General features: G+C 35.9%; 3 protein-coding genes across 4 annotated transcripts; 1 reads left to right on the top strand and 2 right to left on the bottom strand.

Moving 5' to 3' along the window:
* Positions 1 to 1,460: 1,460 nt before the first annotated feature.
* Positions 1,461 to 12,316, bottom strand: TPR9 (Tetratricopeptide repeat (TPR)-like superfamily protein). Of its 2 annotated transcripts, XM_089059693.1 has the most exons (16): positions 12,146 to 12,287; positions 11,933 to 12,067; positions 11,747 to 11,805; positions 11,581 to 11,667; positions 11,343 to 11,414; positions 10,842 to 11,034; positions 8,738 to 8,856; positions 8,055 to 8,447; positions 7,849 to 7,983; positions 7,618 to 7,728; positions 5,091 to 5,246; positions 4,492 to 4,710; positions 3,937 to 4,100; positions 3,644 to 3,758; positions 3,371 to 3,451; positions 1,461 to 2,253 (listed from the first exon to the last, which is right to left on the bottom strand). In XM_089059693.1, the coding sequence occupies exons 2-16, from the start codon at positions 11,979 to 11,981 to the stop codon at positions 2,044 to 2,046; spliced, it is 2,163 nt and encodes a 720-aa protein (XP_088915819.1). In that variant the 5' UTR covers positions 11,982 to 12,067; positions 12,146 to 12,287; the 3' UTR covers positions 1,461 to 2,043. The 2 variants fall into 2 exon arrangements, with proteins under 2 accessions (XP_088915819.1, XP_047944931.2); XM_048088974.2 differs by lacking the exon at positions 11,747 to 11,805 and having other exon boundaries at positions 12,146 to 12,316.
* Positions 12,317 to 13,149: 833 nt separating this feature from the next.
* Positions 13,150 to 15,318, bottom strand: LOC125186242 (ATP synthase subunit delta', mitochondrial-like). Its single transcript, XM_048082594.2, has 2 exons — positions 14,949 to 15,318; positions 13,150 to 13,849 (listed from the first exon to the last, which is right to left on the bottom strand). Exons 1-2 carry the CDS (start codon positions 15,213 to 15,215, stop codon positions 13,505 to 13,507), a joined length of 612 nt encoding a protein of 203 aa, XP_047938551.1. The 5' UTR covers positions 15,216 to 15,318; the 3' UTR covers positions 13,150 to 13,504.
* Positions 15,319 to 23,720: 8,402 nt separating this feature from the next.
* Positions 23,721 to 26,585, top strand: LOC125186175 (putative protein phosphatase 2C 38). The gene is made up of 5 exons (XM_048082517.2): positions 23,721 to 23,859; positions 24,028 to 24,436; positions 24,838 to 25,205; positions 25,336 to 25,572; positions 25,985 to 26,585. Exons 2-5 carry the CDS (start codon positions 24,109 to 24,111, stop codon positions 26,201 to 26,203), a joined length of 1,152 nt encoding a protein of 383 aa, XP_047938474.1. The 5' UTR covers positions 23,721 to 23,859; positions 24,028 to 24,108; the 3' UTR covers positions 26,204 to 26,585.
* Positions 26,586 to 27,644: the final 1,059 nt, after the last annotated feature.

The following is a 27,644-nucleotide window of genomic DNA, read 5'->3' as shown; positions in this document are numbered from 1 at the left end:
TTTTCAGAAAATTGATTAATTAGTTGGGCTTAATGCTAGTGTTCTTTCAACTCTAATTATTTTATGTAAGTTTTGCCTTTTTCTGTCACTAACATAATGTTTTGTAGGGTTAGTGACGAATCCAGAAATCTAACCTTGAGGAGTTGGATAGAGTATAGAAATAAGTAGAATATGTTAAATAAGAGTGAATAGTTTTTAGATTTTTCAACTATGAATTGGTATCAAATTAGGTACCAGAACTTTAAAAGTATCACTAGAAGTGCTTCAAATTTGATTAAATATTATTCGAAGTACTTTTCCACTTTTTAGATATATTTTTTTGGCAAAATTAAACTCAAACTTGTAAAGGATATTTTAGTTTATTTGTGATAAGAGTGAAATATGATTTGACATATTGTGCAAATTTTAATCCAACTTTTTGCCATATTTCTATTTCTCTCTTCTTCCCAATTTTTCCTCTCTTCTTCTCCACTTATTTTGGAGTAATATATGGCTGTCCTATAAAAATATAACATTTGGAACATCACATGAGTTAATGCACAATTGACAAAGTAAGAGAGAGACAAAAAGAAAAAATAATTATAATATTATTAGTAAAGAATGAGGTCCACCTTATTAGAGAGAAAGAAGTTACCAAAAATAGAATAAGATATATTTTTATGTAACATCCCAAAATAAAAAATATCCTTATTTTATGGGACAAAGCACTAATGTCTATATATAAAAAATGTTAGGACATTTTTGAATTAATTGCAGTATTTAATATTATTAGTATATACTCTCTCCGTCCACGAAAAATAGAGCACACTTGCCATTTTTGGTTGTCCACGAAAAATAGAGCACATCTTAAAAAGGAAAATTTTCAACAACTTATCTCTTACTTTTTTCCCTTCTCTCTTACCCCCTCCGTTCCATAGTAATGGAGACGTTTCATTTCGGCACGGAAATTAAGAAAAAATGTGTCAGGTGAGTTAAGTAAGGGAGAATAAAGTGAAAAATGAATAAGATAGAGAGATGGAGAGAGAAAAAAGTAAGAGAGAGTAAAGTAGGTGTAGGAAAATGTGTTGACTTTTTACTAAAAAGGGAAATGACTATATTATTATGGAACGTACCAAAAAAGCAAAATGACTCTATTACTATGGAACGGAGGAAGTGTTAATTATATAGACCCCACATTCCACTAACACTACTTCTCTCCTACTTTTTTCTCTTATCTCTTATTTTTTTCCCTTCTCTCTTACTTATAATATGGACCCCACATTTCATTAACACTATTTCTCTCTTACTTTTTTCTCTTATCTCTTACTTTACCAATTCAACATTTAAGCCCGTGCCATTCACAATGTGTCCTATTTCTTGTGGACGGAGGGAGTATGAGTTTGTGAGTTGAATATGGAAGCTAGAAGCGGTATGGAAATTGTGTGAACGATAGGAAAAATCGACAAAATGACACGCAAACATGGAGAGCAGTCTCTACTCAAACCTGATCACTCTGCGGGTAATATTTATCAATGTATGACAAAATTCTATTTTGATAGATCAAATTGACAGGAAATACACATCATACCTATCATTAATGACTACATACGACTCACAAGTCACATGTGCAATTGATTGAGAGCTTACAGATGTTCACTGACTCGGGTTCGGTTCAGACCAGCCGTAACCGTCAGTACACGATTCTGAAAAGGTTGAAACTAAACTGGCATCTAAAAAACAAAGCTCAGTTTGGACCAAGGTTCCATTTTGATTTTTTAGCATCTCTAGTACCAGTCAGTACACGATTCTGAAAAGTTGGAGCCAAACCAGAACCTCAAGGAACAAAGTTCAATTTGGACCACGGTTCCAGTTCCATATTTTAGCACCTCTAGTACCAGCCTTAACGGTCGGTACATAATTCGGACAAGTTAGAATCAAACCGGAACCTCAAAGAACTAAGTTCAGTTTGGACCACAGTTCCGGTCCAGTTGACTTCAAGATCAGATGCATTTTCAGAAGATGCCGTTAAACTCATGTAGAAAGATAAATAAGACCAACTAGTGGTCAAACAACTCTGCAGCTCTCCTTCTTAAGGTAGCGCACATAAGGAAATATGATCTCTGCATGAGATCCATAGTATCGAGAAAATATTGCAACAATCCGAGTTGTGTAGTCAGACGAAATTTCTTGGCCCATGGAAAACTGAATGGATGCTAGTTTAATCAGCTCGTTTCCAATGGCGATATGGCTTTCACCATAGAGCTTCTCCAGGATCTGTTTGTTTAAACTCAGAGTTAACAAACAAGAAAATTCCACATCAACCAGGTATATTCATTTAAGCATAAGACATATTCTGCAATTTGTTTTTTTTTTTTTTTTTTTTCCTTTTGGATTCTGTCAATGTAGCTTACAAGACATTTTTACGTTTATTTCATTGGCAGTTTACCATAGACCTCAATCAATAAATGTTTCCATAGAGTGGTTACGTCTATAACCGAAAATCATCATTTACAACTTAAGTACTACCTCCGTACCAAGTTAATTGACGCATTTCTTTTGGGCATGAGAATTGAGAAATTGGTGTTAAGTGAGTTGAGCAAGGAGAGAATAAAGTATATAGGTGAAGAGAATAAAGTATGATATACTAAAATGGTTAACTTTTGCCAAAAGAGGAAATGTGTCACTTACCATGGGACGGAGGGAGTAGGTTTTTTATTTTCTTCTTGAAGTTCTAAATAATTTGACAAGCAGGGCAAACTGGAAGCGGTATATAACCATCCACCACACTGGAAGGTTGTATCTTCTCACTAGAAATAGCGACGTTTATTTATATCAGGTGGAAGGGAAGGGAGAGGAATCAAGAAAGGAAACTAGGAGAGAGTAAAGGAATATCCTAAATTTTCCATTCTTTTAGATTCAGAACCACTAAGGGAATTGCGTGGAAGGGTGGGGTTGGAGGTGAGGGCGGCAGAGGAGGAGGCCATTGTGTGATGAAGTTGCAGAGGGTGGTGGAGGTTGGGTGTAGGTGGAAAGAGGGATATAGGGAAGCAGAAGAATTCAAGTGGGGTGGGGAATGACAGTGAAAAGAAAATGGGGAAAGATAATAACTGAAAATGCCATACAAACACAGAAACACACAGTAAAGGGTCATGGGTGGATATTCTATTTCTTTCCCCTGATTCCTCTCGACCAAAAGCCCCCTAAGTTGCTTAGAGACAGATCCCCATCCATATGGTACATAATAAAATCTTTATAAGCAGGAATATGGGCACTTTAAGGTATATAATTCAGATAGGTAATCTTCAAATCTAGAGGCTCCTAGAGTCAGGTACAAGTGGTATTAACATAGATAGTTGTTCTAGCTTTAAAATCATACTCAAATGAAGCTCACCTCAATTGAGGCTCGACAATGGTCCATTCCAGCTTGTAGATCTCCAATCAAACAAAATGCTTGTGCAATGTTATCTTCCACCTGGAAACATCAAGTTGGTAAAAGATAATCCAACAGAATTGATACCTCAAAAGTATGGTACAGCAGATGGATGGACTAAATAAAATAGTGAAAAGATAGGATACAAAAGGTATAAAAGAAAGTCTTCTGTTGAAAGGATGTAATTTTGCAATTACATAGATATCAAAATCTAAAGAAAAACCATAAACTTACCTCAGCAAGTCTTCTGTTGAAAGGATGTAATTTTGCTCGTACTAAATCAACATATCTCAAAGCATCCATAAGAAGATTAGTTGTGAGAGCACCAGAAGTCATTGCATCCTTCATCCTGACCAATAAAATGGATAATCAAATTCATAACTATAAATTACAGTTACAGACACATAAAAAAATGCTATAGATGCTTCAAGCAAACTCAAGAAAACTTTATTCATAGGCACCAGAATCTTGACATAAAAATTTGAAGAAGAGCAGCTATAGTGAAATACTATAAGGTTTAGAAATACCTTTGGATATGGACCTCAGCTTTGCTTATTGATTTCTTTGATGCTTGTAAATCACAAAAAGTTGCACAAACCAAGCAAGATCCTGGCTCAAGCCAGTGGTAATCCGTTTGCTCATACATGTAATGAGCTAACTTGTTGATGCTATCATCACTTGGCACATTGTCCTTCAATACCATGCAATGAAAGGATCAACATAAGAGATACAAGTTAGCTTACATTTTGATCATCTTGATGATGCCATAATAGCCTGTCATGTGAGTGAAAGGCAATACGATACATTTTGATGCTTATTGATGGTAAAAAGATCTAAGACGGTAGTCTGAAAAGCAATTTTTTCATATTATAGTTTGACATAACTTGCAGCGATATGATGAATGTTTACAAACTACATTGTATGAACTCTAAATGTTGTTATGCTCAAGGTCCATAAAAGAGTGATAATCAAGTGCTCCTCATTCATTTAAATGGCAGAGTCCGGTAAATTTTTTTTATAAATTTGCTGATGATATTTTTTATTATGAAAAACATTCAGGTTCAAAAGACAAAACATGACACCTGCAAACAGCTAAGTCTTTCACAATGTCTGATCTTTTCCTTTTCATGTTTAATAACACTACTATCCAGCACAACTCCATCACAATTTGGCTTGGTACACCGATAACCACCATGGAAAAGATCAGATAGATTCACTTGTGCACAACCGCTGCACTTACAAATAAATGAGTATCTATCTTTCAGAAACCTACGACGCTTGCCGCAATCCCACTGCCCAACCTGCCAACAATAGTCAACTCATAAAAAATATTCATATCACATTATGCTGAGTAAACCAATCATTTGTTCTAGGTATGCTGTAGCTTCCTATAAAATGCTCACTGTAAAAACTTTCTCTTAATGCCGCTGCAATTAACAGTTCTATACATTTAAACATGAAGGTTTAAATATGAATTGTAGCACGTTATGCTTGCATATAGCATGAGTAAACCAATCATATGTTCTAGGTTTGCTGTAGCTTCCTATAGAATGATCACTCTAACAGCTTTCTCTTAATCCCGCTGCAATTAACAGTTCCATACATTTAAACATGAACAGGATTTTTAATAAAATACTTCATTTTTAATAAGTTTTTCTAGCAATATGGAAGATCTTATTACCTGAGGGCCATATGAGAGTTCCATTTCTAATCCTGCAGTGACATTTTCTGTTGCTCGCATGAACAAGGTACGTGAAAGGAAATATGCATGAATATTTGGCTCGCAAGAATGGTTAAATAAACTTCCGCCTGAATATACAGCTTGAGCCACCTCAATCTATAAAACATTATCAGAAAGGCTCAGTAAATCTAAAAATTTAAGCATTCTATTCAAATCAAATACTCCAAGTTGACATACAAAAAAAAATAAAAAAAAAGATGTTGATTACAAATTTACAATAAAAGCAAGCTTTTTATCCCACAGGAATATTCAATGTTGTCGCCAATAGATACAAAAAATCAAGTAATGGTGTAAGGCCCAATAAAGGAGTTTAAAAAAGCAATACCAGATCATAATATAATATAAGCCTCATGTATATTTGACATCCAAATTGCACTTTCAAAAGTGATAGCTCTCTGGTCTATTATCAAGTCCAGTAGTGCAACTACGCATAGATCTTATGCCTTTATTCAAAGTTCAACCTAAAACTGTCCATGTGGCCTTAAACAAAGTCTGAAGGCGTGGTTTCATAAGTTGTTCTTGAAACTATTGATTTTATGCAATTCAAGTCTGATCATCCAGTTTTTGTGCAACATTAAGCATAAGGATTTGTCATTCTTATTGTAAATGTCGATGATATATTTATATCTAGAAGTGATGTTCGTATAATTGAGGAGACCAAGGAATACTTGCAGCAACATTTTGTAATTGAGGATTTAGGGGGCCCTGAGTAAAGTCTTAATAATTGGAATTGCACACGGCAATTTGGAGATTTTCTTCCTTAGCAAAAGTATGCTACAAATGTACTAAAAGGAATTGGACTACTTGAAGCATAGCTTGTTGATCTCCTATGGAGATTGACCCTAGTGTTGTGCTTGAGATGAGAGTGGAAATTTCTAGGAGGATAAAGCTAAGTATAGACATCTAATTTGAAAACTTATCTATTTGACAGTAACAAGGCCCATCTCCATTGTTGTTGGTTTAGTCAGTCATTTTTTTGATCATCTTAAGTAGGTTCACTGGGATTTTGCTATTTGGATACTTCAATATGTCAAGAAATCTCATGGAAATGAATTGTTGTTGAAGAAGAATGGTCATCTAAAAGTTGAAGGATATTCTGATGTTGGTCGTCTGTCTAGGCTGAGTATAAAGCTATGGCTCATACTGCTACTGAGATGACCGGGGGTAAGAATCTACATCGGGAATTGGGGCTCACTTTCATTCTTTACCAGTGCATTGTGATAACCAAGTTGGCATCTACATTGCATATAATTCGTTTTTTCATAAGGACTCTAAACATATTGAGGTTAATTGTCATTTCATTCAAGAGTGTGTTTTGAATGAGATGATTACTACTCCCTTCAATTTGTCGTCCAACCAGATTATTGATATATTCACAAAATCGTTGGCAGCAAAACGTTTCTCAGAACTTTGAATCAAATGGACGTGGTCAATATATATGCCCAACTTGAGGGGGGTGTTATTGAATACGTATCCCAAATCGGTTTAGTCAGGCTTAAATCTTTGTAATATACTCCCTTCATCCCAGCGAATATGACCCACCCATTCCCAGGAGGCCAGGACGACAAGGGATTTTATGCTCTCTTATTTTAAGGAGTAGAGAGAGAAAAGGTTGTTGATTGTTTTAAAGTAGGAAAGATGAATACAGTGGATAGAGAGAAAAGATGGTTGAATGTTTTAAAGTAGGAGAAAGGATAAAGTAAGAGAACAAAGATAGTTGAATATTTTAATTATTTTCTAAATAAGTAAGGGGTCATCTTTGTTGGGACGGACAAAAAAGGAAAGTCATCATTGGTGGGACAAAGGGAGTATATAGGTGCTTCGCAAAGTAATAATAATCAACTAGTACTACTTTTCTCTAATATGTGTCTATACTTATATTTTACTGTTCTATATAGCTCATCCCTAGTAATGCATCCTGACAAAGTACTGAAATTCTCTGTGCAGCTTCTTGTTTTTTAAAAACAGTGACAAAATAAGAGATCATTCATGAAAATTGTTTCTCAAGAATCTCAACCTACAAATCCACAAGACACATACCGTACAGGTATCTTCAGCTTCTGACCTCAAATTACACACTTCAATGACCTTTTCGCTGTCAGGCTTTCCTCACATCTCATCTCAAAATAAAGAAAAGACAATTGACTACAAACATGATATCATACAATCAATTTGTTTTCATAGTACAACTTTTCAGTAGTCCTGTTACCAACATATACTTTTGTGCCCTCCAGACAATCTTATGTAGTTAGCAGAAACAAATGTCAAACCCCCACTAAACATAAAAGCTTAGAGATTATTCATATCCAACCAACCTACGGAATAAAATAAAGAAAGTATGGACAATAGCTCCTTCCAATCCTCAATAATATGGCAAGAAATCTCAATATAAAAATCCATGGGACACTTCAGGCTGTATAATTAAATAATTGTACATAAGAAACGAACTTCTCCTTAGCATTATTACCTGTTCTACAGAACTTGTTAGATCATAATTTAGAGGCTGCTTTACATCTGAATATTTCATTCGGACAACTGCCATTGAATTGATCCGGATTTTGGAGAGGAGCATAATAATCTGCATTGTAAAAGAATGAAATAAACAAACCATAAAATTTATACAGTGAATGTAGGGGAAAGATACTCCAACAGAGAATCAGTGGAGCTTTTTTTTATCATTATCAGCACCGCGATCTACCTCTGAAGTTATCGTTGAGTTTAAAGGAAGTTTTGTGGCATAAAACCACTGAAGACAGCACAGAAGAATTATAGAGTAAACATGAAACTCCAGTTTGGTGTCAGATGAAAGCTGTCCATAATTCTGACTAAGATCCTAGGCATAAAAAGAGTTGTCAGATTAACTGCAATGAGTCAGCTAATAGAAATGAAAAAAGCAAAAAGTACCAGAATCTTATGAACATTATGGTCAAGGCCTCCATAAGCCTGTTCTTCAATGTGTTTAACAATGATCCGCCCAGCTAGAACCACATCAGAAGGCAAAACTGCAGGCCAATGCATGCCTTGACATTCATGCCTATGTTCAGCAAAATGTTTGACGTCTGGACTACTAAAGCTAGGTGAGGTGACATTTCTTATATGTCGTTCCAGGTCATCAGATAAGTCCAGTTTAAATCCATATTCGGCCTTATACTTCAGAAAATCCTCTCCTCCAGCCTGAACTTGGCATTTCAAAGAGCAGTACAAAGGAATTGAACATGAGACACATGGTACTGTATCTGCTTGTAGTTCATTGAAGCAGAAAGCACAATGAGTTTCCCGACAATGCTTCAATATAATCTGCAGCAACACCATGTGAGAATTTTTTAAAAGCAAATACCAAGCAGTTTCTTTGTCTATTGTGAATTTCAAAAAATGCAAATACAATTGTGAATATAAAAAAATGCAAATATTTAGCATTCAACAATCATTTCAATCTATTTTAGAATTCATCAGTTCAATCAAGTGAAACCATATTTAATTAATAAAACTCATGATAGGATGAAGAAGGTAGAAGAATATCAGATAGCTTGCCAAGAAAACCATATTTAATTAATAGTAAAACAGTTTTGAATGTCTAAATTTCATACCGCACCATGAGGATCTTCCTTATAAATTAAAGAAGCCATAGGAATGTTGGTCAATGAAATCATCCCCCTTCCTTTATTTGGTGTCGAAGCACATCGAAGTTCTACTTGAAGTGGTTCATCTGTCATATATGACCTACGTATAAGGAATCATAAAAGTAAATGGGGCTTGTCTCCAAATAGCATACTATGGGGAAGCAATGGCAAGTGAGATGGCACATGAAAAGAGAAAAAGGTGTGATGTAAGACCAAAGAGGAACAAAAGATATTACCGATCCAATCAGTTAACCTTCTAGAGTTCTAGTTTAGAAAAAAGAAATCATATGAGGCTTTTAGTAAAACACAAGGGTTAAAGTAGTTCTTCTGCCATCATTAGCAGTATATTTTCTGCAAATTACAGTCAGGTTGTCTCAATACTTTATAGCACTCATTGCTATTATCAGTGACTTCTTTGGGAAATAACAAATATGTGAAACAAACAATGTCACGTCCATTATGCAACAGCATCACAGTAAACAAGCAAACCAGCAAACTATATCTAGAGTTTATCTATGCGAACCGCAAAAATTGCACGATCAGTTTGTTCTGAAACTGGCATTACAAATCGACCAATTAAACTGATACTCCTTCCGTCCAGCAGTAGGACTCCCGTTTTTCCATTTTGGTCCGTCTATCAATAGGTGTCTCACTTTTACAATAAATGGTAGTAGGTCCCACATTCCCCTAACTCATTCCACATTTTATTTAAAACTAATACTCCCTCCGTTTCGTAAAAATGTGGACTTTAGGGACAACACGTGTTTTAATGCAAAATTTGTAAATTAGGAGAGAGAGAGAGGAAAAATGATTGGATTTGGAGTATTGTTAGTGGAGAATGGGGCCCACCTCATAAGAGAGAAATACTTGCCAAATATGGAAGTGGAATAACTTTTGGGAGGATCAAAATGGAAAAAGAAGACTATTGTTTGGGGAAGGAGGGAGTGTGTGTTCAAGTGAGGTTCATATTCCACTAACTTTCTTCCACGCACTTCCCTTAACATTTCTTAAAACTCGTGTCCCGTGTCACATAGAAATGGGACGCTCCACTCCTTTGGTTAGGCACGAGTTTTTATGCACAATTGATTAAGTAAGAGAGTTGAAGAGAAATGGTAGTGAAAGAAATATTAGTGGAGAGCTCAGTACACATTATTAGAAGTGTAATGGGGTCCAAAATTAGAAAGTCCATAGTAATACTTTTAAGGGATGAACTAAAAAGGAAATAATTCATTCTCCCTCCGTCCGCGAATAGGAGTCTCGATTCACTTTTACTACAAGTGGTAATAGGCTCTCACATTCCACTAACTCATTGCACTCACATTTCATTTAAAACTAATATATACAAGTGGGACCCATATTCCAATAACTTTTTTACACCCACTTTACTTAATATTTCTTAAAATCCGTGCCGCCAAGAAATGGGACTCCTGATGGCGGATGGAGGGAGTACTTTTCAGGGCCTGAGGGGAGTATATTATAAAAAGTGAAACTCATTTTTGCCACCCTTCATAGTTGAATCGTTATTCCAGTTCAGAAAGTTCCTTTATAGTTGAGTTCATTTCCTTATGATAATATTTTAACTCACTTTTTCTTTCCTACTTCATTCTCTCCTAGGTAGGTTCACTTTCTACTTTATTCACTTTCTCTTTATTCTCACTACCTTTCTCACCCTCTTACTTTAATAACTTTATTACCTACCCACTTAACACACTAAACATCCATTTCTTAAACTCCGTGTCAAAATAAGTGCTTCAACTATGAACGGAGGGAGTAGTATAAAATTGAGTACAAGATTTAAACTAATAATAATATTTATTATTATTATAATTAGAATAATGATTAGTTGACACATTGCGGGTGGAATGCCGCTAACAAATTGGTTTTCTCCTTTCCTATGAAGTCGTCGTCACCAGCTTGATTATCAAGATAAAATGGTTTTTGTTAAAGGAATTCTTATATTAATTGCAAAAAGGGGAAAGAAGCCCAGTTGGCAGTTAGCAGTGCACAGTGGAGAACAATACAAGATGATTAGTTACAAAAAGAACGGCTTAAATTGAGAGGGATCACAAACCTGCACTGCCATCATGTTGTTTCTCTTTGACACTACTTCTCAGCCTGGATTGGTCCATTAACTGATTTAACTCATTTTCAATCTGTCTTTTTCCACTCAATGATGTCTCTATCTCCATGGAAACACCGAAATCATTGATAGCCTCTTCATAGTTTCCCAATGAAGAATTGGCCTTAGCTCTCCTAAACCATGTCTACAAGTTCAAGAATCTAGTTAATGTATGAAATGACAAAAATCAGATAGCAGAAAGGATAGATGCAGTCCCTTGTTACATTATTTCAGCAGCACTTAGTCACTTACTAATGCTGTGCAAGGACATAACAGAAATATAAATATGATGTATCCGAACCGAGTATCATTACCTATTAAATAATGAATTTTCAAGCAAGATAATCAAACTGTGATGGTTAGAGAATCATGAGATAACTATATTTTCTATTAAGCATTCAGATAGAATTATAAGATCAGTGAACTACCACGAAAAAAAAGCTATGAATTCACCTTTGCATACACAGGAGACAGAATGAGGGCGCGGTTGCAGTCCTGCAGACTTTCCAGAAATAGTCCCAATTTCTGAAGATAATAAACAAAAATAGAAACTATGATATAAAATCAACATGTTAACCATGCTAACCAGCTAGTACTGAAGATCTATTTTATCACCCCAAATATTCAATAGGACGAGAAATCATCCCAGTGAACATACGTGGCTTGAAAATGCCATCACTTTAAAACTCACATGTAATGAGGAAGCACGATTGAGGTACAGTGTTGCAACCAGATTTTTCTCATTATCTTCAGCATCCATAGGGGCACTGCGCAGCGCCTGTTTAGTCCATATACAATTAGAAGACAATGATTTAAGCATAAAAGAGGTGTAAAATGAGCACCCTACGTATTAATACCTGAGCGGAACAAAAATCATAATGAATTAAGCTTATAATAACAGTGCATTCAAGTAGAACTGCAATTCTCAAAATGCAGGGAGATATCAATAGAATGGCCAACTTAAAAAGGAAATTGTCACTCCTTCATTTGGAAAAAGGTAACCAACAGTAACAAAATAAGGGGGACTCCATTTCAAGTTCAACCTGAGAGTAGAAGAGCAACGCGTTGGAATAGTCCCCATTGGTAAAGCATTGATTGCCTTTGGCCTTGGCTTCCAGCGCAGCTTCCTTATTCTTTCCACACAGCGCCACTTGTGGATCCGTCAAATCCCTGACCAACTGCATCTCAACCGAAATTGATAAACTAAACCATAATATACTTTGATTTGCGAACAGTGTATGAGAGGCGTGCAGTACCTGGTGAAACAGGGGTAAATTTTGGAAGAAATCGAGCAGAGAAGAACAAGTAGAATCGAGGTCGGCGGCAGTGCTGTGTGAGATTTTGTGCTTAAGGGTTTCTGGGATCACTGATTTCAGCTTCTCCATGCTGTGAGAAAGAATCAACTTAGCGTCATTTGATTTAGTGTTAACAATCGTGGCAATAGTTCAAATTAATAAAATGGTGTACCTCAAATTTTGTGAAGAAATTCTAACTACCGTTCCTACTATTTTTAATAGAATAGACTATAAAAATTATTATCACATTCAAAATTAAATACTAACTGTTTCAAAATTTTAGTTCATTATTTCAACACTAGTTATCACTAATATTAATTATTTATCAAATTTTATTATTTCAATTCTTATGACTAATTATCATGAGACTATCCATTTAGAATTAAGTTGTGAGATTATTCTAGTTGGTGGGCTGGCTATGACTGATTATTGAGACTATTCATCTAGGATTAATTTATAGGATTCAATATCATGAACCAAACATAATACATTTAATCATGAGATTTAATATTGTCAACCGAACACTCCCTAATTTGTGTGTTTTAACAAAATTTAGGCTATATAATTATTCCGTGATCTAAGAATTTTATAGTTTAAATAAAATGTTGAAATAAATTATAACTGATGAAATAAAAGTTGGAAAAATTATTTAATACTAATGTGATAATTTTTGGCTATTTAAATTTACGTACTAGTTTCTTTACAAAATTTGCGTCGCCCCATTTTATTTATTTCAACTTTTACTAGTAGTCCTACATTACTTGGTAAAAATAGTGTAATTGTTTAGTTGTAAAAAGAAGGGAAAAGGAAAAATAAGAGAGAAAGATCATGTTGGGAGATGGCTTTCTTTTCCTGAAACTTGATTTATACTACATGCCACTCATTTCCGCAGACCAAACCAAACATTGTATATTTGGTTTTCAACACAGAAAAATATTTAGGGAGAAAAATAAAATTCTACAAGAGAAAGAGAAGATTGAAACATTGATTTCCACATAAATATTGGGTACATTAGCAAAATATGAGCTTGGAAGTTGAAATTAGTACAAGCATCAATCGTCATCATCATGAACCATTCTCAATCACCTCTAGCTGCGGACTGATTACACATTTAATCTTTCTCCAAACATATATTATGGTTATTATCATCATCCTAGCAAGAAGTTGATAAACAGAACAAAAGCCGCACGACAGCGCTATTTATTCAACAAGTCTTTTCATGGCAGGATTCCTTACGAGATTGATTGGTATGAAGAGCAGCTCGAAACCATCTTCTGCGAAGGGCGTACACATACAAAAAGATCCAACTAAAACACCATTTCAACCAGTAAGAGCAGCATTAAGAGCACTGTGTACATCTATGCCGATTTGTGCTTCAGCTTTCTCCGCGTCTGTTGATGCAGTGTTTAGCTTTTGTTGAAAGTCTGCGAGGCCTTTCTGAACCAAATTTGGGTCCAGGCGGTCAACTGGTGTGGCCTCAATAGCAATTATATCTGCAACAGAGTTTGCGTGGACAAAAGCAAAACCACTGCTAAGGAAATACTTAGTCACATCGTTGCCTTCATGAACAGACAGAATCCCAGGTTTTAGCTCTGCAATTGTAGCTACATGACCAGGTAAAACACCCATTTGTCCGGTAGTTGCCGGGACTATGACCATATCAACCTGTAGGCACAACAGGTGCACATTCATCAATTTACATGTTCTCTACTAAGATACCAAAACAATACCACCCCGTCAGAACAGATCAGAGTAGGAAGCGAAACAAATGAAGTACCTATATACATTGATTATTTGATTCCAATAAATTAAATGGGGCTTACAGAGAACATAATAGCATTTGCAGGGAGTAATATTAACTTGGGAAATTTTCCGTCTGGGTAAAAAAATTGACCATGAACTGTCCTACTGCATTGCCAAGTTCGAAAACATGTGATGTAATGTTAGCTGCATTAACAACGGGAGATACTACAGTACCGTGGAATTAGATCCGGAACAAATAGATGCAGGAATTGAATAGTATGAACATATACTATTCTCAGCGATACTAGGAATCTAAAATGAATGATAAAAGATAACCCTACAGTAGATGTTTCGCAGAGTTACACCCAAGACTTCTTAGACAAAGAGTTTAATTCGAAACCACACAACAGAGTAATTTTTTTGAAGAGTGGCAATTGGATTTGAACATAAAAGGTTCAATTAACTTATCAAGAAACTGAAAGCCAGAGATCAGAAGAAAAATTTACAGGTCCTTTCCCAAAGAAAGAACACATCCACAAGACAGCATGAACACAGGTAAATCATAATATTCAGTCAAACAAATAAGGAACAAAACTATAAATAAATAAATTCATCGACCCAAGCATCTAATAAATAAATTCACCCCAAACCAAGCATTTCAACTGAAAGCCTCGGCCTTCTACAATAAGATCAATGAATTTTAAAAGTAATATGGAAAATCCATAGTACAAAGCGATGCAAAATATATCGGTTTCTGAAGCTCTGAAATCCAAATTTAGATAACTTAGAAAGAAAAATTCAGATTTGCAGATCCACCTTTAGGGCTTTCAACAGCATATAACCATAGCCAAAAGTAAAAGAGGGGGAAAAACAATAGGAGTATTAACCTACAATCAATAGCTCAGGAAGCATTCCAAGAATACATCTTCAAACAAACTAGAGACAACAGTCAAAACCTATAACCTCTCAATACCAAATTGCAAACAATTGACATCAATGATATGGTTATGGATGAAATTACCTCTTTGGAGGATAAGACAGAATCATAAGGAAGCACCAAATTGACAGTGAGCTTGGACGGAATGTTGGCAGGGGTGGGTGGCCGAGGCTTCATGTACGCCGACGGGGTCTTAGGTGGGTCCATATTGGGGTTCATTTTCTTCCAGGACTCCACAAACTTGGTGTCTTCGGCGGTCTCCACAGGGAGATCCGTGGAAAACTGGCGGCGCCACCTCATGGATGTGGCGGAGGCTCTGTTGAAGAGGGATCGTGAACCATGTCGCAGCATTTTGGGGAGAGAGGGTGTGTGTGTTACAGAGAGGGACGATGGGACTGGCAAAATCAGATTTTGCGTTGCAGCTTTGTGAAATTTAGACGTTACACTTAGTGGGCTTACATTTGAGGCCCCCATTAACTTGTGCGTCATAGGCACGCTTGTTAATAAAAAAAAAAGTTAGAGAAAAAAGTACTGCTCTATCCACCAATAGGAGTCTTGTTTGAGTTCGACACATATTTTAAAAAATATAAGTGAAAGTGAATGGAAAAAGATAGTGGAATTTGTGAATCATTTTTTATACTCTCTATGCCCCACTATAAGCGAAGCGCTTCATTTTCGCACTCGTCTTGAAAAAAGTATACTGCCTCTGTCCCAATTAAGTTGATACAAAACTTTTGGGCACTGAGATTAATAAATTGTGTTGGAAAGTAGGAGAAAAGAATAAAATAGGATAGATAAAGATAGAGTAAAGTAAATGATGGAATAAAGGAGAAAAAATTCAGTGGACCCGACACACCACGTGGCATGATGATGTGGTGTGTCCCACTACTTAAAAATTGACAAATGGAAATATTAAGAATATATAGTTTAAACTATATAAGGTATTTAATTCTTGTAAATGGAATAAAATCCTAAAATTTAAAACTCTTCAAACACAACATGTTAACTTAAATTTACTATTTTTCATTTTGTATTATACATGAAAAAAATAAAAATAAAAAACATAATGACAAACTAAATCGTAATTAATCATGATAGTAGTATGCATGAAAATAAAAAAATTTATAGTATTGTTTTATCATTACACAAAATAAAAAATTACTTTCACTCGTCGATTACGTCTGTAATGGACTTTATAGCAAAAACATACGAAAATTACTTTGATCTGAGGCATTATCATTTGGGAAGATGCGGAGCCTGAAATTGAAGATAATATTCAGATGATCGTAGATGGTTCGCATTAAAATATAGTTAGATCACATTGAGAAAGCTGGAATTGATACGTACCAGACACTGCCAAATCCGTTAGGTAAAATAGAATCGATTTCTTGGGATTTATCACCAGTCCGGACCAATCAGAATATGAGAATATACTAATTAGAGTGAAGTATTTCATGCTTAGAGTGAAGTGTTTGTGATCCATGCTTATAGTACACTATTTGTTTTTATTTCAGTGAAGTAAAACGTGCTTAAAGTGAAGTATTCAATGGTTAGAGTGAAGTGTTTGTGATCCGTGCTTATAGTGCACTATTTTTTCATCTCAATGAAGTATAACGTGCTTAAAGTGAAGTATTTCATGCTTAGAGTGAAGTGTTGTGATCCTTGCTTATTGTGCACTATTTTTTCGGTTCAGTGAAGTAAAACGTGCTTAAAGTCAAGTATTCCATGCTTAGAGTGAAGTGTTTGTGATTCATACTTATAGTGCGCTATTTTTTCATTTCAGTGAAGTAAAACGTGTTTAGAGTGAAGTATTACATGGTTAGAGTGAAGTGTTTGTGATCCATGTTTATAGTGCACTATTTTTTTTATCTCAGTGAAGTAAAATGTGCATAGAGTGAAGTATTTTATGGATAGAGTGAAGTGTTTGTGATGCATGCTTATAGTGATATGTTTTTTTCTTCTCAGTGAAGTAAAATGTGGTTTGAGTGAAGTGTTTGTGATCCTTTCTTATAGTACATTGTTTTTTAAGTTTTTTTTTAAATAAAAAAAATTAACTTCTTTATGAAAGAGGAAATTACAAATAAACTCCTAAGAAAGGAGGAAATTACAACTAACGTCGAGATGGCTCGAACTCGGCACCTCATACATTGATGTCTAAGCTCCTTGCCGCTAGGACAAATGCTGTAGACTGCATTGTTTTTTCAGTTCAGTGAAGTAAAACGTGCTTATAGTGAAGTATTTCATGCTTACAGTGAAGTGTTTGTGATCCATGCTTATAGCAACGACGGACCCAGGTGGGGTCGGGCGGGTCGGCCGACCCCACCGTCGGTCCGTGACAACTGCTTGGGAAGCTCTATAATCCGCCCTCCGACCCACGGCAGCTCAGCCTTCCGACCCCACATACGACAACTCCGCCTCTACGGGAACAAGAGAATACATAAGAAGAGAGTAGAGAAATCATTTGTGCTCGGGAAAGCCTCTTTGCCTTATATTTTCGAGCACTTTGCCTTATATTTCCGACCACTTGGTGCTCGGGAAAGCCTCTTTTTCTTGTAGTGAATCAAGGTAACGGCCAATTAGTCGAACAAAAGTTCAAGAAAAATTAAGTGGAAACGAGTTCTGAACATTAAACATAAAAAGAACTACATAAAAGTCAAATACTATCAAACCTCAAAATTCTATTGTCTAGCAATCCATAGACAGATGAACTAAAACAATAATTAAAGTACGAGACATGAAATAAACAAACAAACCCCAAGGATGAATCTTAAAGTCCCCATGCTCCTCTTGCCTTGCTTCAATCTCCAAGAATGATGATGGAATGATGGATGAAGGAATTATGATTGGAGAATGGAGGGAGGAGCCATAAAGGCTCCCACTTTTGGAGGCTATGGAAGGGTGAGTATTATGAATTAGGTTATGGGGTATATATAAGCTTGAAAAGGATTTACATTTGGTAAAAAGTTTCCTCCAAGCAATTGTAAAGATGAAATTTTCATGCCCCATAGTAGAAGAAAAAGATTTGGCTTCACAAGGTTTTGGCAATTGAAACATAAAATGAATGTAAAAAATATCCCACATTGGAGTACTAAAAGAGCTTAATCCACTATATAAGTCTCATGGGCCCCTCCTCCTATCACCAATTGGTTTTAGGATAGAACCCATGATTTCTGTCATGGTAGCAAAGCGGGTCACCGATTGTGGGCTAAAATTAACTGACCCGGCAGTATATCTGGACTGAAACCGAAAAATGACTGACCTAGCAGTATATTTGGTCTTAAAATTTTGGCCAATGGTCCAAATGACCGGGAAAAATATTGGGCAAATCGTCCAATCGATAAAAAAATCCAACCCTTCCAAGGTTCACCTTGAAGGGTTTGAGGGAGGGTTTGACAATTGAAACATAAAATGAATGTAAAAAAATATCTCACGTCGGTATATTAAAAGAGCTTAATCCACTATATAAATTTCATGGGCCCCTCCTCCTATCACCAATTGGTTTTAGGATGGAACCCATGGATTTCTATCACAAGGTAATGTCTTCTTTCCTTCTTTAAATTTCTGCCACCAACTCTGCACTTGACAGCTTTGCACAACTTTGGTAGACCGGCCATAACTTTCTCCAAAGAACTCCGATTCAGATGATCTTGGTACCAACACGAAGCTCTTTCGAAGAAGAAGAGAGTGACATGTAGAATGCCCTGATCGGCCTTCAGGATAGCCGGAAAATTGAGTTTGAACACAACTGCCATGCCCTGCATTTTCCCAGTGGGCGCTAGAGAGAGTCGGAGAGTTCTGGAATGCTTTTCAGCGACCGCTGGCGTGCGCCAACGGTCCGCTAGGTTGTCTTCCGCTCCAGCTTCCGAACTTTTATGTTTTTATGCTAGTTTTTAGCTCTATTTTGCACATTTATCACAAAACACATCAAAATATTAAAATAGATAAAATATGCAAATAATGGACATGTAATGCAACTTGACACTCAAAATGCACCACAAAATGACCTTAAAATAGTGCAAAATCCGAGCATATCACTTATATATATTAGTTTTAAATTAAATATGAGCGGAATGAGTTAGTGGAATATGAGACTTTTATACCTTTCATAAAAAAAATAATCTTAGACTTTTATTTACGGACTGACAAAAATGAAAAATGTGATTCATTTTATGGGAAGAGAGAGTATAGTTCAAGAATTCTTAATAGTCAACGGAGCAACCTAATCCTAAATTCCTAACAAATGAGGAATTAGGGAATGACACCTGATATATTCCGGCTCTTTTTAATTTTATCGTACTTATGCTCTACAATATGCATAAATCTACAATATGCATAAAACCAAATACTACAAAGTACAGATACATTATTATCTTTTGAAGATAATAAAAAAAAAGTGCAGTAGATTATTGTTTTTCTAACAAATTAAGAAAAAAATTCGCAGCTATTATTCGCACACACGGTGCCCGCGTATGAAATGATTATTTTATTTCGACGTAAATTACAATGGAAAGAGTGGGCATGAGGATTATATGCCCGTGCTAAATTTACTAAGCATTTTGGGGGGAAATTTTATAATAAAAATAATTTTGTTTTATACCTAATTTTGAGCATTTACTGAAAAGTATATTCAATTTACATTTTATTCTTAGAACGTCTAGTTTTACGAAGTTTATAGATTTATACGGTGGAATGTTGTTCAGCTTATTGGATTTTTACGTAGATTACAGTTCAATTGAGTAGGACGTACTCCAAAAACTATACCTTGTCCACATAAAATAGGTTAAATTATAAATGGTACGACTTTTAATTCGCAATTAGTAAAATAAGAGAGTGTGTATTGTAGGAGTAGTGTTAGTGAATTGTGGGGCCTGTATTATCAATATTGTTAATACTCCCCCCGTCCAAACTAAGTTGAGTCATATTCCTTTTTACGATATCCCAACTAAGTTATCATTTCCTTTTTTTTACGAGAAACAAAACATCCAATCATTCTTACTTTATCCCTTCGTATACTTTACTTAAGATCTTTTTTACTTTATTCCTTTCTTATACTTGTCAACACAATTTCTTAATTTTTGTGTTCAAAAGTTTTGACTCAACTTAGTTGGGACAGAGGAAGTACTAGTTTTTTACTTTCTATTATTAGAATTGGTTTAATTTCAGTGGATGGTCCGAAATAGTTAAACTAGTAGTACTATATATTTTTTCGAATAAAAGGTATTAAAGTAAAAAAATATATAGTGGGTAATTTTAATGATTTTAAAAGGAATCATTTAGTGAACATGTATAGATATATTGAGAAATTTATATTCCTTCCGTTCCAAAATGTATGTGTACTTTTCATTTCTGGCCGTCCCATAAAAATATGAGCATTTTTATTTATGCAAAGTTTTCTCCTACTCATTACATATAATACATTAATTTATTTAGAACTTATATCAGTATGAACCACTATTATAACTTATTAACATTAATAATAATTTGGGTCTCGTTATCCATTTACATTACTTCAATTACACTTCTTCTTCTTTATCTTACTTTACTAATTGTGTATTAATTCTCGTGTCATTTCAAATGTACATATTTTTATGGGACATAGGAACTATGTAAATATTGAATGATAAAATGGGATGAGATAGGATGTACTCTCTCCGGTCCCCATTAAATGTCCTATATTTACTTATTTAGACGGTCCATAATAAATGTCTCATTTCATTTTTTATATTAAATGTCCTAAATTTTTCTATTTATTTTGCTAATAAAGTCAAACTAATTTTTATAATTCCAACCGATCAAGTATGAGGTATTTAATGGAGATCAAAGAAAGTATGTCCCACCCATAAATAGGTTGGCTCTATTCCTACAATTAAGATGCTTTTTCTATTAAACGAATTTACTTAAGAGTATCCACAGTGGGGCGTCCTATAGCCCGCCGGATGCATCGGGTGCGCCTTAGGGCGCCATTGCAGGCCCTCGCCCGAAACCCTTGACATCCTCTGCGCCCTTGCTATCCTCTGCGCCCTAAGCATCGATTCTGGCATCGGGCGCACCTATCGGGTGCCACTGCAGCCCCGCGCCAATTGCGCCCGATGCAATGCGTTTTCAATTTTTTTTTGTTTTTTATTCTTCTATAAAGATATATACTACTTTCACTTCTCATTTCACACACACCTCACTCCACTCTTCTCCCCCGTCTCAAATTCTCTATAGAATTAATCCCGGCGATTTCCCAAAGCCGAATAGTCCCGACGGAATGCCGATGTTCGGTGGTGGTGCCCGGGGGCCGGATACACAACCTGACGAATACCGGCCGTTCGACACACCTGTTCCGTCGAGTCAAACTGGAATTAGAACACCCAGTACGATCCGGATTTCACCACGGATTCCTACGGGCTCTCCGACCCCACCCCCACCCTCGCCCCCAAGGAAAGAAAAAAAAAAGGTCAAAGCCCAGAAGTTGCCTCCTCCAACTGAGAATGATGAATATGCCCCAGGTAGGACGAACTACAACAACGAGGAGACCGTGTTGCTGACTAGGTGTTTGGTTGATATTTCGGAAGAACCGGTGTTCGCCAACAATCAAAAAATCATCACGTACTAGTCGCGCATCGCTGATCGCTACAACGGAAACAAGCCACTGGCCTTGTGGAAGCGCACGAAGGAGCAGCTCCGCAAGCACTGGGATCAGGTGAAGAAGCCGCTCAAGCTTTTCTTGGCTGAGTACACTATTCTCGAGGGAGCAGCGCAACGGCGAGAGTCTAATGGATGTGCGTGCAAAGCACTTGCGTTCGTACGTGTCACCGTACGGCGAGTTCAAGCACTACAACTGTTGGCTCATCGTGAAGGATAAGCCGCAGTTCAAGGGAGGGATGTTGCCCGCGTCCTCTGCGTTGAAGAGGACGAAGAACACCGCCAATGGTGAGTACACGAGCAGCGACGGCGGCGCACCTTAGATGGACCTCAACCAGACATTGTGCGAGGATGAGAGTTCTGACACACCGATGTCCACCCGGCGTCCCATTGGTAACAAAGCTTCCAAGAACAAGGGGAAGGGGAAGACAAAGGCGATGTCCTCACAAAACCCCGACCCGGCGCCGGCCCCTCCTTCGGCTGCGTCGAAGTCATACGACGCCTTGGTCAGGGTTGCCACGCAGAGGATGTTGTTGGATACGCACGATGCCCTGAAGCAGTGCCAGGACCTGGGAGAAGTCGAGTTCTACAAGAATTTGATCGATGATCTCAAACGCCAGTTGGGAATGAACTAGACCAGCTCTCCCGCCTTATTTGTAGTGCATTTTTTCTTCATATCGTTATATATATTTTTTTTAATTTAAGTAAATGTAGGATTTTCCTTTTAATTTGTGGTGTTTTTATATTTATTTTGCTAATTGACGTATTTGCAAACATAACAAATAAAAAATAAATACAAAATAGTAGTTAAAACTATACGACGAGCTATAGGACGCCCCACTGCAGGTGGATGGGTAACAGGATAAAATGCCAACGTGGCTGAGGATAGGGCGTCCCACTGCTGATGCTCTAAGAATTTAGTGAGCTCACTAATGGTTCGAGCAATAGATTATGTCAGGTGAATTCCCCCTCAGTCTCTTATTTACAGTTGTATTTTGTCATTTTAGAATGCCTACCATTATACTTCCTTTGTCGTAAGATGTTCACTTTTACTTTTTAGTTTATCTCATCCAAGATGTATTCTTTCTATATTTGGAAATGAATCTCTCTCTCCTCTCATCATTAAAATATTCAACTATTTTTTTTCTTTGTACTTATTCCACCTCACAGTTCCTCCTAAAATCCCGTGCCACTCAAGAATGTGGACATCTTGAGTTGGACGAAGAGAGTATGTACTCTTTCTTTCCATAGAAATAATAAGTCATATTTCATCTGCTCCGAAAAAGTTGAGTCGTGTTCCTTTTTAGTCCGTCCTATTAATGTTGAGTCACTTCTACAAAACATCTAATCACTCTTACTTTATTCCTTCATCGATTGTACTCTCTCTTATCTTTTCTGTTTTATTAATATCTTCTATATTCAACATAATTTACTAATCTCTGTACCCAAAAGTTTTGTCTCAACTTTCTTAGGACAAATGGAGTATTTCTTTTTTCATTTATCCCATAAAAATCTATTTGTGATAACTTTTTTATTTTTCTATTTTATTTTATTATTTATAGGTCCTACAATCCACTATACAATTTCAATTATTTTTTCTCATTCTCTCTTACTTTACCAATTACACATTAAACTCGTACTAACTTTAATGACTCATTTCTATAGAACGGAGGGAGAATATTTTGTTTTTATTATCTACTCCCTCCGTCCCATTAAATATGCAACATTTGCTTTTCGGCACATGATTTTATATAGTGTTGTTTTGTGAGTTAATGAAGATAAAATAAAGTAAAAGAGAAGAAAAAGTAGAGAGAGTATTGCTTCTATTTATAGAAACATTTTATTTTTAATGGGACAAACTAAAAAGGAAAATGTTTCATTTCTAATTCTGTCTAATGGGACAGAAGGAGTATAATTTATAAAAATAGGATTTATATTTATTAATTTTTTAATATATTTTCATTATAATTCGTGCTATATTAAATGGTTTCAATCAAGGATTGACGTAGGGAGTATAACTTAAAGATATTCTTAATAAAAATCTCCACACACAATTGCTTTATGGACTTTGGCTGAAAAGTGGAAAGTGTCGAGGGAATAAAGGCAAAATATTTGGTGCGGAGTGAAATTAAGTTGATTTCGAAGGTGGAAGAGGCAATTTAATAATTTTTTTTTTTTGACAAAAACCAAACTACTTACAAATTTAATCTCACTAGCTTTCTCTCTCTTGATCTATCCCTTTTCTACATTTATTATTATTATTATTATTATTATTGCAAAAACAAAGGCACAGACTTTTGCCCTTTTTCTCTTCAAGGGCGAAATATTGGGCATCCAATACAATCTCGAAAGCCTCTGATTCTAGGTATAATTCTGCAATTTTGATTATCATTTAGCAAATAAAATGTGGTTGTAATCCGTGGGCTACATTTATATTTGTTGAATGCAACCAATTTATTTGTTGTTTTGCTTAGGTTTTGGGAGGAAACTCAGTGATTATATTTTGAAATAATTTTGTTTGGATGGAATACAGATTGGTGATTGTGTGAATTGGTTGTGGAATGCATTAGTTGTGTTGGTAAATTAGGAAAAAAATTGTATTATGACGTGAGCTATGGTGAGTCCTACATGGAAGAAGCTGGTGTGTTGGAGGCCGTTTGCGGAGAAGGAAGGAGAGAACAGTAGCAATGGAGGCGGCGGCTCCAGCGGCCTTGCTGACAGCTTGTGGTGGCACAAGGATTTCGGGTACCATCACTACGGCGAATTCTCTATGGCTGTTATTCAAGCTAATGTTATTCTAGAAGATCAAAGCCAGCTTGAGTCTGGCCCAATGAGTTCCACTGAGTCAGGCCCTTATGGTACATTCGTTGGAGTTTATGACGGCCATGGTGGTCCTGAAACTGCACGCTTTATAAGAGATCGTCTATTTCAAAATTTGAAAAGTACGTTTTGTTGTCTCGTTTCCCCGAAATCTGTTCTCCGAATGTGTTCTAGGATTGGTCAAATCTTAGTAAAAGATGCTTTGCATTGTTGTAGTCAAGATTATTCTTTAGTACTATCGGATTATGATATAATGAGAATTTTGTATTTGGGATAATGTTTTCAATCTACTTTAACTGGATGCTGGCATAACTCTTACTTTTAATAGTCTGAGAAGCTTGTTTATTATTAGAACAAAGATATGTGATGGAAATTTTCTTTTCTGTAATCTCATAGTATAATTCTTCATGCCGTGCCTCATCCATTTAGCATATTGATATTTGATATACAATCTAGACTTTTGGAAATCATAGTCATGCGAAGTCCTATGTTTATTACTCACTTGACAGCTTTTGGAATGCAGAATTCACAGCAGAAAATGGAGATATGTCAGCTGATGTTATAAAAAATGCTTTTATCGCTACAGAGGAGGAATTTCTTTCTTTGGTTAGGAAGCAATGGGACATTATGCCCAAAATGGCGTCTGTGGGGTCCTGTTGTTTGGTGGGCATCATATGTGGAGGACGACTGTACATTGCAAATGCAGGAGATTCTAGGGCGGTCTTGGGGCGATTGTCTAAGGCTGAACGAGAAGTCAAAGCCATTCAATTATCAACTGAACATAATGCAAATTTGGCATCTGTTCGTGATGAATTACATACGTTGCATCCAGACGATCCCGGCATTGTTGTCTTGAAGCATAATGTTTGGCGTGTCAAGGGCATCATTCAGGTTAAATTCAAGCTCAATCATCAGCCATAACTACTAAAAATTGGTTACAATCAAAGCATATATGAAAGTGAGCAAGACTGCTCATGTAAAATATCTTGCATTCCTAACGCATAGAGTTAGTTCCTCTCAGGTGTCAAGATCAATTGGTGATGCATACTTGAAGAAATCAGAGTTCAATAAACCACCTTTGCTGCCAAAATTCAGGCTGCCGGAACCATTTGAGAAACCGTTGCTTTTGGCTGAACCGTCAATCCTCATTCAGGAACTTCTCCCTCATGATGAATTTATCATATTTGCTTCTGATGGGCTATGGGAACACCTTAGCAATCAAGAAGCAGTCGACATTGTCAACTCCTCGCCACGAAATGTAAGATTTCCTATAATCATTGAGCTTTCTATTTGTCTAACTGAACAATGCTCCTATTTTATGAAACATGAAGAGCAAAAGTGTCATATCATAATCTCAGTGACGTGCCAGAAAAGTTTGTTGTATAGTTCTTCAAAATTTTGTGTTTTCTTCCAATGATTTCTTTTATGGTTTATAAGTTAAGATAAATCTAACATGTTCACTGAAAATGATTGACACGGTTTCTGCAATCTCTTCGGTTATTTTCATGTATGAATTATGAAATGTGGTAGGGGAGGGGGGCTTCAGCCCATCCTTGATTCAGATATGAACTACATGAATAAAAACCTGCTCCTTGTTACCCTAATCGCGGTAATTACTTATTTTATCATCAAATATTATCCTCACAGTCAAGATCCTACATTTCCTGCAGGGAATCGCAAGAAAACTAGTAAAAGCCGCGTTGCAGGAAGCAGCAAAGAAAAGGGAAATGAGATATTCGGACTTGAAGAGAATTGACCGTGGAGTGAGGAGGCATTTCCATGACGACATCACTGTTATAGTTCTCTTTCTAGACTCCAATTTAATCAGCAGCAGCAGCTCCCATAGAGGGCCAATTCTCTCAGTGAAAGCTAATGGAAGTAACACCTAGCACAGCCTTGGCTTCTCAAGAAGACACGAAACTTGAGGTCGACCTCTGCGTGCCTAACTTGGATTGAGCAGAAAAGGGGAAGAAGATATGCAAAGGGTGTGCAATTTGGTCAGTTGGCCTTTCTCTCTCCTCAAACTTGATATAAATGTTGATGATTATGCCAGGAAGATGCATAGGGAAGAAGAGATCAGTCACTGTCAAGAATATTTTAGCTGACTGGCATATGAAACAGATGAAATCGGATATAATTTTTTTTGTAATAATTAAAGTTTAATCATCATACAGATTTTCTGCTTCTTTTGATCTATCTTCTTTCTGTTGACATGTAAAAAATTCAGTTTTGGTTTAAAGAAAACAGATTCCATCACGTATTCGTTGAAAATCGTATGTCGATTGAGTAGAATGATCTATTGCTTTATTGTATAATAATAATAGATTCGAGATGATTATGCGTTGAGGAAATCTTTATCTATCATTTTCAAATTATTTCTGTGATAGTTCTTGGTTGTGATTTAATAGATGCGGCTCATGTCACGTATAACTATTACTCCATCTGTCTCATAGTAGATGCCACACTTTCCATTTTAATTTGACCCACAAAAGATGTCACATTTTTTCTTTTGGCAAAAATTCTCTCTCACATTAATTATAAAATTATATTTTCTCTGACCATTTAATACACAAAATAACATCTCTTAAAATCATGTGCCATCTCCCAAGTGTGATATCTGCTATGGGAAGGAGGGAGTATTGCTTTACAAGAAAAATATCCTAAATTTACCCAGTCGTGTATTTGATTAGTTCAACGTAACGTGTTGATAAGTTTATTCATATACGTACGAACCATTTCTTTTTTAGGCCGTCCCTAAAAGGTCCCTCTGTTCCATTGAAGATGACTCACTCTTTTTAATTTGTCCAACTCAAAATGACTCATTACTAAAAATGAAAACACTTTTATATCTACTTTATTTATTCATTTTTTCTTGTTTTACTCTTTTCACTTAACACAAAATAAACCTACATAAAATCTCTGCTGCCCAATGAAGAGATCATCTCCTTGAGACGATAGGAGTATGAACTTTCTAATTTTGAAATAGTTAAACAACGCATAACTCATACACATCATTTTATTTACATTTATACCATTACGTCACTACTAATGATATAGAACTCACACTCCACTAATACTACTTACACTATTTTTTGTTTTCATCTCTCTTGTTTTACTAATCATGCATTAAAATTTGTGCTAAACTAAATATTCATATTTTTTAGGGACGGAAAGAGCATTAGATCTTCATATATTTCAAAATCCATTTTGTAGCATAGGGTAAAATATCCAAATTTTAAGTGAAGAATAAAATCAACAGTAGATTTTTCCACGTGATCCATTGGAGTATATATTATTCAAGAAAATTGATAATAATTCTTCTTTCATTCA

The sequence above is a fragment of the Salvia hispanica genome, chromosome 5 (genome assembly GCF_029641045.1).
Source record: "Salvia hispanica isolate PSC_SH4W2 chromosome 5, Shi_PSC_v1, whole genome shotgun sequence".
NCBI classification, from domain to species: domain Eukaryota; kingdom Viridiplantae; phylum Streptophyta; class Magnoliopsida; order Lamiales; family Lamiaceae; genus Salvia; species Salvia hispanica.
This window is presented reverse-complemented; position numbering and strand designations above follow the sequence as displayed.

Excerpts from the sequence above, each read along its gene's own strand:
- TPR9 (XM_048088974.2), bottom strand. The coding sequence starts at position 12,274 with ATGGAGAAGCTGAAATCAGTGATCCCAGAAACCCTTAAGCACAAAATC. Across the intron at positions 7,729-7,848 it reads ACTCAACGATAACTTCAGAG|ATTATTATGCTCCTCTCCAA; the intron begins GTAGATCGCGGT and ends TTTACAATGCAG. Across the intron at positions 5,247-7,617 it reads TAACAAGTTCTGTAGAACAG|ATTGAGGTGGCTCAAGCTGT; the intron begins GTAATAATGCTA and ends AATGTTTTATAG.
- LOC125186242 (XM_048082594.2), bottom strand. The coding sequence starts at position 15,215 with ATGCTGCGACATGGTTCACGATCCCTCTTCAACAGAGCCTCCGCCACA. Across the intron at positions 13,850-14,948 it reads CTGTCTTATCCTCCAAAGAG|GTTGATATGGTCATAGTCCC; the intron begins GTAATTTCATCC and ends TTGTGCCTACAG.
- LOC125186175 (XM_048082517.2), top strand. The coding sequence starts at position 24,109 with ATGGTGAGTCCTACATGGAAGAAGCTGGTGTGTTGGAGGCCGTTTGCG. Across the intron at positions 24,437-24,837 it reads TCTATTTCAAAATTTGAAAA|AATTCACAGCAGAAAATGGA; the intron begins GTACGTTTTGTT and ends TTTGGAATGCAG. Across the intron at positions 25,573-25,984 it reads TCAACTCCTCGCCACGAAAT|GGAATCGCAAGAAAACTAGT; the intron begins GTAAGATTTCCT and ends CATTTCCTGCAG.